General features: G+C 58.2%; 1 protein-coding gene and 1 long non-coding RNA gene across 9 annotated transcripts; both read left to right on the top strand.

Moving 5' to 3' along the window:
- Positions 1–131: 131 nt before the first annotated feature.
- On the top strand, positions 132–8,332 carry MAPK7 (mitogen-activated protein kinase 7). The gene is made up of 7 exons (XM_085044475.1): positions 132–192; positions 1,873–2,055; positions 3,635–3,800; positions 5,120–6,396; positions 6,767–7,173; positions 7,264–7,391; positions 8,092–8,332. Exons 2-7 carry the CDS (start codon positions 1,878–1,880, stop codon positions 8,237–8,239), a joined length of 2,304 nt encoding a protein of 767 aa, XP_084900601.1. The 5' UTR covers positions 132–192; positions 1,873–1,877; the 3' UTR covers positions 8,240–8,332.
- A 325-nt stretch (positions 8,333–8,657) lies between these two features.
- Positions 8,658–10,386, top strand: LOC146423761 (uncharacterized). 8 transcript variants are annotated; one of them, XR_014847304.1, is made up of 5 exons: positions 8,658–8,907; positions 9,011–9,162; positions 9,212–9,231; positions 9,276–9,502; positions 9,653–10,386. It is a non-coding gene; the product is annotated as an uncharacterized LOC146423761 (long non-coding RNA). The 8 variants fall into 8 exon arrangements; XR_014847300.1 differs by having other exon boundaries at positions 8,991–9,162; XR_014847303.1 differs by having other exon boundaries at positions 8,658–9,162; positions 9,653–9,788; positions 9,837–10,386.
- The last annotated feature ends 702 nt before the right edge of the window (positions 10,387–11,088 follow it).

The raw sequence follows: 11,088 nt of genomic DNA, 5'->3' as shown, positions 1-11,088 counted from the left end.
ATAGAGAACAACAAGAAGTCCTCCAAAAAACCACAGAGAACAACCGGAAGTCCCCCCAAAAACCATCGAGAAGCAGGCAGTGGGCGCGGTTTAAGCGGCGGGCGTTGATTGGCCGGCGCCTGGCGGGTGGGCGTGGCCGGGCGGAGGCACTTCCGGGGCTCGGCGGGAGCGGCGCGGCGGCGCCAGGGGGCGGTAAGAGCCCCGGGGGGGTTGCTATGGCAACAGCCTCGCTTCCCGGGGGGACTGGGATGGACTGGGATGGACTGGGATGGACTGGGAGGGACTGGGAGGGACTGGGAGGGACTGGGAGGGACTGGGAGGGACTGGGAGGGACTGGGAGCTACTGAGGGTCCTAATTAGCTAATTAATTAGCGATTTGGGGCCTCAGAGCCGCTCGAGCCTCACCTGGGACACCTGAGAAGCGGATTTGGGGGGATTTTGGGGGATTTTGGGGGATTTTTGGGGATTTTGGAGGATTTTGGGGGATTTTGGGGAATTTTGGAGGATTTTGGGAGATTTTGGGGGATTTGGGAGGATTTTGGGAGATTTTGGGGGATTTTGGGGGAATTTAGTGTGATTTTTGGAGATTTTGGGGGATTTCGGGGATTTTTGGGTTTCCTGATCTACCGAGGATCCTTTAAAGGAGATTTTGGGATTCCTGATCCATCCGGGATCCTTTAAAAGTGGATTTTGGGGGATTTTTCCGGATTTTTTTGGGATTTTTGGGTTCCCGACTCACCTGTGACTCACCTGTCCAGGTGAGATGTCGAGAGATCCAGAGGGGATCCTTTTAAAGTGGATTTTTGGGTGATTTTTTGGGATTTTTCAGGATTTTTTTGCAAACTTTTTCCGGATTTTTTTCGGGATTTTTGGGGATTTTCGGGTCCCTAACCCACCTGTGTCCCACCTGTCCAGGTGAGATGTCGGGGGCGGAGCCTGAGCCCTGGGGATCCTTTTAAAGTGGATTTTTGGGAGATTTTTTGGGATTTTGGGGTGATTTTGGGGGATATTTTTAGGATTTTTGGGGATTTTTTCGGATTTTTTGGGGATTTTTGGGTTCCCGACTCACCTGTGACTCACCTGTCCAGGTGAGATGTCGGGAGACCCAGAGGGGATCCTCTTAAAGTGGATTTTTGGGTGATTTTTTGGGATTTTTCAGGATTTTTTTGCAATTTTTTTCCGGATTTTTTTCGGGATTTTTGGGGATTTCTGGGTCTCTGACTCACCTGTGACTCACCTGCCCAGGTGAGATGTCGGGAGACCCAGAGGGGATCCTCTTAAAGTGGATTTTTGGGTGATTTTTTTTTGATTTTCAGGATTTTTTTGCAAACTTTGGGGATTTTTTTCGGGATTTTTGGGGATTTCCGGGTCTCCGACTCACCTGTGACTCACCTGCCCAGGTGAGATGTCGAGAGACCCAGAGGGAATCCTCTTAAAGTGGAATTTTGGGTGATTTTTGGGGTTTTTTTTGGCATTTTTTTGTATTTTTTTGTGGATATTTTGGGATTTTTGTGTCCCCGACTCACCTGTGTCCCACCTGTCCAGGTGAGATGTTGGGGGCGGAACCTGAGCCCTGGGGATCCTTTTAAAGTGGATTTTTGGGAGATTTTTTGGGATTTTGGGGTGATTTTGGGGGATATTTTTAGGATTTTTGGGGATTTTTTCGGATTTTTTGGGGATTTTTGGGTTCCTGACTCACCTGTGACTCACCTGCCCAGGTGAGATGTCGGGAGACCCAGAGGGGATCCTCTTAAAGTGGATTTTTCGTGATTTTCGTGGGGTTTTGGGTGATTTTTCAGGATTTTGGGGGATTTTTTGGGGATTTTTTGGGGATTTTCGGCTCCCTAACCCACCTGTGTCTCACCTGTCCAGGTGCGATGTCGGGGGCGGAGCCTGAGCCCGATGAGCCGCCCCGCGAGGCGCCCGGGCCGCTGGCGCTGCTGAAGGCGAAGGCGCTGGACGTCACCTTCGAGGTGGGCGACGAGTACGAGATCATCGAGACCATCGGCACCGGAGCCTACGGTGTGGTCAGCTCGGCGCGGCGCCGAGACACAGGTGAGAGACACCTGGGCACACCTGGGATTCACCTGGGGACACCTGAGACTCACCTGGGGACAGCTGGGGATACCTGGGGGAGCTGGGAGATACCTGGGGACACCTGGGGACACCTGAGACTCACCTGGGGACACACCTGGGGACAGCTGGGGACACCTGGGGACACCTGAGACTCACCTGGGGACACCTGAGAGACATCTGGGGACACCTCGGGGAGCCGAGAGATACCTGGGGACAGCTAAGGACACACTTGGGGACACCTGGGCACACCTGAGACTCACCTGGGGACACCTGGGGACACCTGAGACTCACCTGGGGACACCTGGGGATACCTGAGACTCACCTGGGGGAGCTGGGGACAGCTGGGGGAGCTGAGAGATACCTGAGAGACACCTGAGACACACCTGGGGGACCTGAGAGATACTTAGGGACACTTGGGGACAGCTGGGAGACACCTGGGGACATTGGGGACACACCTGGGGACAGCTGGGGACGCACCTGTGGATACCTGAGACACACCTGGGGGACCTGGGAGATACCTGGAGATACCTGAGACACACCTGAGACACACCTGGGGGAGCTGAGAGGCACCTGAGAGACACCTGAGGGAGATGGGAGATACCTGGAGATACCTAGGGACACCTGGGGACACACCTGGGGACACCTGGGGGAGCTGAGAGGTACCTGAGAGACACCTGGAACACACCTGGGGACACCTGAGACACACCTGGGGGAGCTGAGAGATAGCTGGGGATACCTGAGAGATACCTGAGACTCACCTGAGGGAGCTGGGGACACCTGGGGACAGCTGGGGACACCTGGGGACATTTGGGGACACCTGGGGATACCTGGGAGAGACCTGGGGGAGATGGGGACACCTGGAGATACCTAGGGACAGCTGGGGACACACCTGGAGGACCTGAGAGATACCTGAGACACACCTGGAGATATCTGGGGGACAGCTGGGGACACCTGAGACACACCTGGGGGAGCTGGGAGATACCTGGGGACACCTGGGGACATGGGGGACACACCTGGGGATAAATGGAGAATCCCAAGGACAGCTGGGGATACCTGGGGATAGCTGAGAGACACCTGGGGACATCCTGTGGACACCTGGACACACCTGGGGACAGCTGGGGAGGAGTGGGGATAACCCTGGTGACACCTGGGGACACTTTGGGGACACCTGGACACACCTGGGGACACCTGAGAGATAGCCGGGGATAGCTGGGGACACACCTGGGGACAGCTGGGGACACCTGAGACACACCTGGGGACACCCTGGGGACACGTGGGGACATTGAGGGACACCCTGGGGACACCTGGTGATGAGTGGGGACACCTGGGATACACACGGGAACACCTGGGGACACACCTGGGGGACACCTGGACACACCTGGGGGACACCTGGACACACCTGGGCGACACCTGGGTGACACCCTTGGGGACATTCCGGGGCTCCTCGGTCACCTGTCCCCCCATTTCCGGACATCCCTGAGTCCCCCCGGCTCACTGACCACACCCTGACCGCTGTCCGGCCACTGACCACACCCTGACCGCCGTCCGGCCCCCCCAGGCCAGCAGGTGGCCATCAAGAAGATCCCCAACGCCTTCGACGTGGTGACCAACGCCAAGCGGACGCTGCGGGAGCTGAAGATCCTCAAACACTTCAAGCACGACAACATCATCGGCATCAAGGACATCCTGCGGCCGGCCGGACCCTACGGCGAGTTCCGCTCCGTGTACGTGGTGGTCAAGCGGTCAGCGGTGGTGGTTTTGGGGTGGTTTTGGGTGGTTTTTGGGGAGATTTTGGGTGGTTTTGGGGTGATTTGCATCATCAGAGCCATCAGGGCCCTACAGTGAATTCTGCTCCAGGTGAGACCTGGTCAAGCGGTCAAGTGGTCAGCGTGGTGGTCAAGGGGTCAGGGGAGGGTCAGCGGTGGTTTTGGGGTGGTTTTGGGTGGTTTTTGGGGAGATTTTGGGTGGTTTTGGGGTGATTTGCATCAAGGACATCCTGCGGCCGGCCGGACCCTACAGCGAGTTCTGCTCCGTGTGTGTGGTGGTCAAGTGGTCAGCGCGGTGGTCAAGGGGTCAGGGGAGGGTCAGCAGTGGTTTTGGGATGATTTTGGGTGGTTTTGGGGTGATTTGCATCATCAGAGCCATCAGGACTCTACAGTGAATTCTGCTCCAGGTGAGTCCTGGTCAAGCGGTCAAGGGGTCAGCGTGGTGGTCAAGGGGTCAGGGGAGGGTCAGCGGTGGTTTTGGGGTGGTTTTGGATGGTTTTTGGGGTGATTTGGGGTGGTTTTGGGGTTATTTGCATCAAAGACATCCTGCGGCCGGCCGGACCCTACGGCGAGTTCCGCTCCATGAGTGTGGTGGTCAAGTGGTCAGCGGCGGTGGTCAACATCAACATGGTCAACAGCAACTGACCAAGCTCAATGTGGGCAATGTGGTCAGTGTGGTCAACGCCAGTTGGCCAAGGTCCATGTGGTCAGTGTGGTCAATACCAATGGACCGAGGTCAACATGGCCAACGTTAATTGGTCAAGGTCAACATGGTCAATGTCAGTGTGGTCAATGTCCATTGGCCAAGGTCCATGTGGTCATCATCAACGTGGTCATCATGAATTGGCCAGTGACCATGTGGTCAATGCCAATTGGCCAAGGTCCACGTGGTCAGTGTGGTCAATACCAATGGACCGAGGTCACCATGGTCAATGTCAGTGTGGTCAACACCAATTGGCCAAGGTCCATGTGGTCAGTGCCAACTGGCCAACGTCAACATGGTCAACGCCAGCTGACCAAGGTCAGTGTGGTCAATGCCAATTGACCAAAGTCCATGTGGTCACTGTGGTCAATACCAATGGACCAAAGTCCATGTGGTCAGTGTGGTCAATACCAATGGACTGAGCTCACCCTGGTCAATGTCAGTGTGGTCAACACCAACTGGCCAAGCTCCATGCGGTCACCACCAACACGGTCAACACCAACTGACCAAACCCCACACGGCCAACACGATGACCACCCAGGTGACCACACCCCTCCGGCCCCTCCCCCCGCAGGTACGTGGTGCTGGACCTGATGGAGAGTGACCTCCACCAGATCATCCACTCCTCCCAGCCGCTGACCCTCGAGCACGTCCGCTACTTCCTCTACCAGCTCCTCCGCGGCCTCAAGTACATCCACTCGGCCAACGTCCTGCACCGCGACCTCAAGCCCAGCAACCTGCTGGTCAACGAGAACTGCGAGCTCAAGATCGGCGACTTCGGCATGGCGCGCGGCCTGGGCGCCGACCCGCGGGCGGCCAAGGCGTTCCTCACCGAGTACGTGGCGACGCGCTGGTACCGCGCGCCGGAGCTGCTGCTGTCGCTGCACCGCTACACCCGCGCCATCGACATGTGGTCAGTCGGCTGCATCTTCGCCGAGATGCTCGGCCGGCGGCAGCTCTTCCCCGGCCGGAATTACGTCCACCAGCTGCAGCTGATCATGGCGGTGCTGGGCACGCCGCCGGCCGGCGTGATGGCGGCCATCGGGGCCGAGAGGGTCAGGGCGTACGTCCAGAGCCTGCCGCCGCGGCCGCCGGTGCCCTGGGAGAGCCTGTTCGGCGCGGCCGAGCCGGCGGCGTTGGCGCTGCTGGGGAGGATGTTGAGGTTCGACCCGCGGGAGAGGGTGGGCGTGGCCGAGGCGCTGCGGCACCCGTTTTTGGCGAAGTACCACGACCCCGAGGACGAGCCGGAGTGCGTGCCGGCCTTCGACTTCGCCTTCGACCGGCAGGCGCTGACCAAGGAGGAGATCAAGGCGGCCATCGTGGCCGAAATCGCCGATTTCCATGCGCGGCGCGACGGGATCCGCCGGCAGATCGCCTTGGCGCCGTCCGGCGGGGGCGTGGCCGGGGGCGTGGCCAACGGCGGGGTGAACGCGGCCAACGGCGGGGGTGTGGGCGGTGTCAATATGGCCGACGGCGGGGTGGTCAGTGCGGTCAACGCCGGCGGGGTCAACGTGGCCAACGCCAACGTGGTCAACATGACCAACGCCGGCGTGGTCAACGCGGTCAACATGGCCAACGCCGGCGTGGTCAGCATGGCCAACAGCGGGGTCAGCGTGGCCAACGCCAACGCGGTCAGCGTGGCCAACGCCCCCGGCCCGGCGTGGCCGCCCTGCGCCGACGTGGACATGCCCAGCCCCGGCCCCGCCCCCGACTGCCCGATGGACTCGCCGCGGGTCAAGGCGGAGCCGGACGCGCCGCCGGCGCCCAAGAGGGACGGCGCCATTTCGGACGACACCAAGGCCGCGCTGAAGGCGGCGCTGCTCAAGTCGGCCATGAGGAACAAGAGCAAAGGTGGGGGGAGGGGCGGGGGGCGGGGCCTGGCGGTGGGTGGGGTGGAGGTGGGTGGGGTTTGGGGGGTTGGAGCTGTGATTGGTTGGGTTGGGTTGTGGTTGGTTGGGTTGAATTGAGTTATGATTGGTTGGGTTGGGTTGAGTTGAGCTGTGATTGGTTGGGTTGCATTGGGCTGTGATTGGTTGGTTCAGTTGAGTTGAGTTTGGTTCATTTTCATCAACTTGTGATTGGTTGAGTTGAGTTGAGCTGTGATTGGTTGATTTCCATTGACCTCATCTCACTCAATCCTCAATCCACCAACCCCTCCCCTCTCCCCTAACCCCGCCCACCTCCCCTGACCCCGCCCACCTCCCTGACCCCGCCCCTCCAGACCCGCCCTGCGCCGCGCCGGAAGCCCCCGAGGGCCGCAAGCCGGTGACGGCGGCGGAGCGTCAGCGCGAGCGCGAGGAGAAGCGCCGGCGCCGGCAGGAGCGCGCCAAGGAGCGCGAGAAGAAGCAGCGCGAGAAGGAGCGGCGCGAGCCCCGCGGCCGCGGCGACGGCCTCAACGGCCTGGTGCTGACCGACGACGACCGCCACCTGCTGGAGCGCTGGACCAAGATGAGGGACGGCGCCCCGCCCCGCCAGCCCCGCCCCCAGCCTCAGGCTCCGCCCCCCTGCCCCGCCCCGCCGCCGGCGCCGCCCGCCGAGGTGTGGCCGGGCGCGGAGGTGTGGGCGGAGCCTCCGGCTGCTCCGGACGCCGACGTCGCCACGGTGACGCAGCAGCTGTCCAAGTCGCAGGTGAGGGGCGGGGCGGCTCCGCCCACCCCGGGTGGCTCCACCCACCCCTCGCTGGCCACGCCCAGCCTGACTGGCCACGCCCACCCGCAGGTGGAGGACCCGCTGCCCCCCGTGTTCCCGGTGACCCCCAAGGGCAGCGGCGCCGGCTACGGCGTCGGCTTCGACCTGGAGGAGTTCCTCAGCCAATCGCTGGACATGGTGGCCGAGCCCAAGGACAGGTGGGGGTTGGGTGGGCGGGGCTGGGTTGGGTTTGTGGGGTTGGGTTGAGTTGAGTTGAGTTGGGTTGAGTTGGGTTTGTTGGTTTGGGTTGGGTTGAGTTGGGTTGGATTGGATTGGATTGGGTTGAGTTTTGTTTGTTGGGTTGAGTTGGGTTGGATTGGGTCAAGTTCAGTTGGGTTGGGTTGAGTTAGGTTAGGTTTGGTTCATTGGGTTGAGTTGGGTTAGGTTGAGTCAACTTGGGTTGGGTTTGGTTGAGTTCAGTTGGGTTGGATTGGGTTGAGTTGGGTTGGGTTTGTTGGGTTGAGTTGGATTTGGTTGAATTTGTTGGGTTGAGTTTGGTTGAGTTGGGTTAGGTTGGGTTTGGTTTTTTGGGTTGAGTTGAGTTGAGTTGAGTTTGGTTGAGTTGAATTTCTTGAATTTGGTTTGTTGGGTTTGGTTGAGTTTGGTTGCGTTGGGTTGAGTTTGGTTTGTTGAGTTGAGTTGAGTTACGTTGAGTTGGGTTGGGTTTGGTTTTTTGGGTTGAGTTTGGTTGAGTTGAATTTCTTGAATTTGGTTTGTTGGGTTTGGTTGAGTTTGGTTGGGTTGGGTTGAGTTGGGTTGAATCAGGTTGGGTTGAATGACCTCTACCTTTGGCCCCGCCCCTTTGGCCCCGCCCCTTTGGCCCCACCCTCTAACCCCGCCCAACCCCTCCCTCCCCAGCCAGGGCGACTCCGCCCCCCTGTCGGCGTCGCTGCTCGCCGATTGGCTGGAGGTTCACCGCCTCAGCCCCGCCGCGCTGGAGAGCCTGCAGCGCGACCTGCAGCTCGGCTCCCCCATGCTATTGGCCGACGACCTCCCCGACCCCTGACCCCGCCCCCCGGGGCTCGGCCCCGCCCCCCCAGCTCCCAGCCACGCCCCCCGTGCCTTGGCCCCGCCCACAATAAACTTTATACGGAAACGACGACGCCGTGTTGTGGTTCCTCGGGCTGGGATTGGTCGATTCCGGAGGTGGGCGTGGCCCCCCGGGGCGCGGAGGGGGCGGAGCGTGAAGGAAGGAGGCGGAGCCTGGTGCGTTTGTGGCAATGGGTTTCGTAGCAAATACATCACAGACCACGAGGGGGCGGTACAGAGCGCGGGGGGAGGGGCGGGGGGACCCAGGCCCCGCCCACACCCCGGCGGTGGGGGGAGGGGCGGGGCGGGGCGGCTCAGGCTCCGCCCCCCGGCGCGGCGGGGCAGGGTGGGGGAGGGGCGGGGCGGCGGCGCGGCGGGAAATCTAAGGGGGGGGCGTGGCTCGGCCGTGGGGGAGGGGCGGGGTAGGGGGGTGGTCAGTGGTGAGGTCAGCGGGTCGTCCGTGGGGGGGTTGGGTCAGCGATGACGTCATCGGGTCAGCGGAGAGGTGGTTTGGTCAGTGAAGTGGTCGTTGGGCCATTGGAGGGGTCAGTGGGTCATCCATGGGGTCATTGGGTCATCAGTGAGATACTTGGGCCACCAATGAGGTCATTGGGTCACCAATGGGGTCATTGGGTCATCCATGGGGTCATTGAAGAGGTCATTGGGTTAATTAGCTCATTGGGTCAATTAAGTCATTGGGTCATCCATGGGGTCATTGGGTCAGTTAGGTCATTGGGTCATCGATGAGGTCATAGGGTCATCGATGAGGTCATTGGGTCATTGATGAGGTCATTGGGTCCTTGATGAGGTCGTTGGGTCACCACTGGGGTCATTGGGTCATCAATTAGGTCATTGGGTCATCAATGGGGTCATTGCTTAATCATTGGGGTCATTGATGAGGTCATTGATGAGGTCATTGAGTCATTGACGACATCATTGGGTCAATGAGGTCATTGGGTCATCATTGGGGTCATTGGTTAATCACTGGGGTCATTGATGAGGTCATCGATGAGGTCATTGGGTCATCGATGAGGTCCCTGGGTGGGGGATGGGGGGCTGGGTGGGCAGTTGGCCAGTCAGGTGGGGGATGGGTCAGTGACTGGTCAGTCGAGTGGGGGTTGGGGTGATGGGCTGGGAGCTGATTGGCTGCTGAGTGACCAGTTGGGTGGGTGGGAGGATGGGTGAGTGACCAGTTGGGACAGTACTGGTTTAACTGGTCAGCAATGGCTGGACTGGACTGGTCAGTGATGGTTGAACTGGTCAGCGATACACTGGTCAGTGATGTACTGGGCAGTGATGGTTGGACTGCTCAGTGATGGTTGGACTGAACTGGGCAATGATGGTTGAACTGGTCAGCGATACACTGGTCAGTGATGGTTGGACTGGTCAGTGATGGTTGGACTGGACTGGTCAGTGATGGTTGAACTGGGCAGTGATGGTTGGACTGGACTGGTCAGTGATGCACTGGTCAGTGATACACTGGTCAGTGATGCACTGGTCAGTGATGGCCGGAGTGGCCAGTGATGGTTGGACTGGTCAGTGATGCACTGGTCAGTGATGGCCGGAGTGGTCAGTGATGGTTGGACTGGACTGGTCAGTGATGGTTGGACTGAACTGGTCAGTGATGCACTGGTCAGCGATACACTGGTCAGTGATGCACTGGTCAGTAATGGCCGGAGTGGTCAGTGATGGTTGGACTGGACCGGTCAGCGCTGGCCGGAGTGGTCAGTGATGGTTGGACTGGACTGGTCAGCGATGGCCGGAGTGGTCAGGGGGTCACTGGGATGGTTGGTGTGGTGAGAACCAAACCCACCCAGGGGAACCCTGAGGAACCTTCAGCAGGTTGGGGAGAACTTCACCCAAACCCGAAAAAACAGCCCAAAATGACCCAAAATAGCCCAAAATGACCCAAACCCGAAAAAACAGCCCAAAATGACCCAAAATAGCCCAAAATGACCCAAACCAACCCAAAAATAACAACCTAAAATTACCCAAACTAACTCAAACCTGAAAAACAAACCCAAAATGACCCAAACTAGCCCAAAATGACCAAAACCAAACCCGAAAAAACAACCCAGAATGACCGAAACTAGCCCAAAATGACCCAAACCAACCCAAACCAAACCCATAAAAAACCCCCCAAAATGACTAAAATTAGCCCAAAATGACCCAAACCAACCCAAACCCAAAAATAACAACCCAAAATGACCCAAACTAACCCAAAATGACCCAAACCAACCCAAAAAAACAAGCCAAAGTGACCAAAACTAGCCCAAAATGACCCAAACCAACCCAAACCCGAAAAAACAACCCAAAATGGCTGAAACTAACCCAAAATGACCCAAACCAAACCCAAAAAATAAAACCCAAATCGACTCAACCAAACTCAACCAACCCAACCAAATCCAACAAAACCAACTCAACCAAACCCAAAAAACTCAACCCAAATTGACCCAAATTGACCCAAATTGACCCAAATTGACCCAACTAAATCCGACGCCATCAACTCGATCCAACCCAACTTGACTCAACCCAACTCAACCGACCAAACTCAACCCAACTCAACCCAAAATTCAACCAACTCAACCCAAAACTCAACCAAACTCAACCCAACTCAACCCAAAATTCAACCAACTCAACCCAAAATTCAACCAACTCAACCCAAAATTCAACCCAAGTCAACCCAACTCAACCCAACTCAACCCAACTCAACTCAAGTCAACATGACTCAACCAACAACCCAAGTCAACCCAACCCAACCAAACTCAACTCAACCCAACCAAACTCAACCCAACCCAACTCAACAAACCCAACTTGACCCAACTT

This window comes from Lichenostomus cassidix, unplaced genomic scaffold (assembly GCF_008360975.1).
Source record: "Lichenostomus cassidix isolate B80296 unplaced genomic scaffold, HeHo_3.0 HiC_scaffold_36, whole genome shotgun sequence".
Classification (NCBI taxonomy): domain Eukaryota; kingdom Metazoa; phylum Chordata; class Aves; order Passeriformes; family Meliphagidae; genus Lichenostomus; species Lichenostomus cassidix.
The sequence above is the reverse complement of the archived record's forward strand: the minus strand, read 5'-3'. Positions and strand labels throughout refer to the sequence as shown.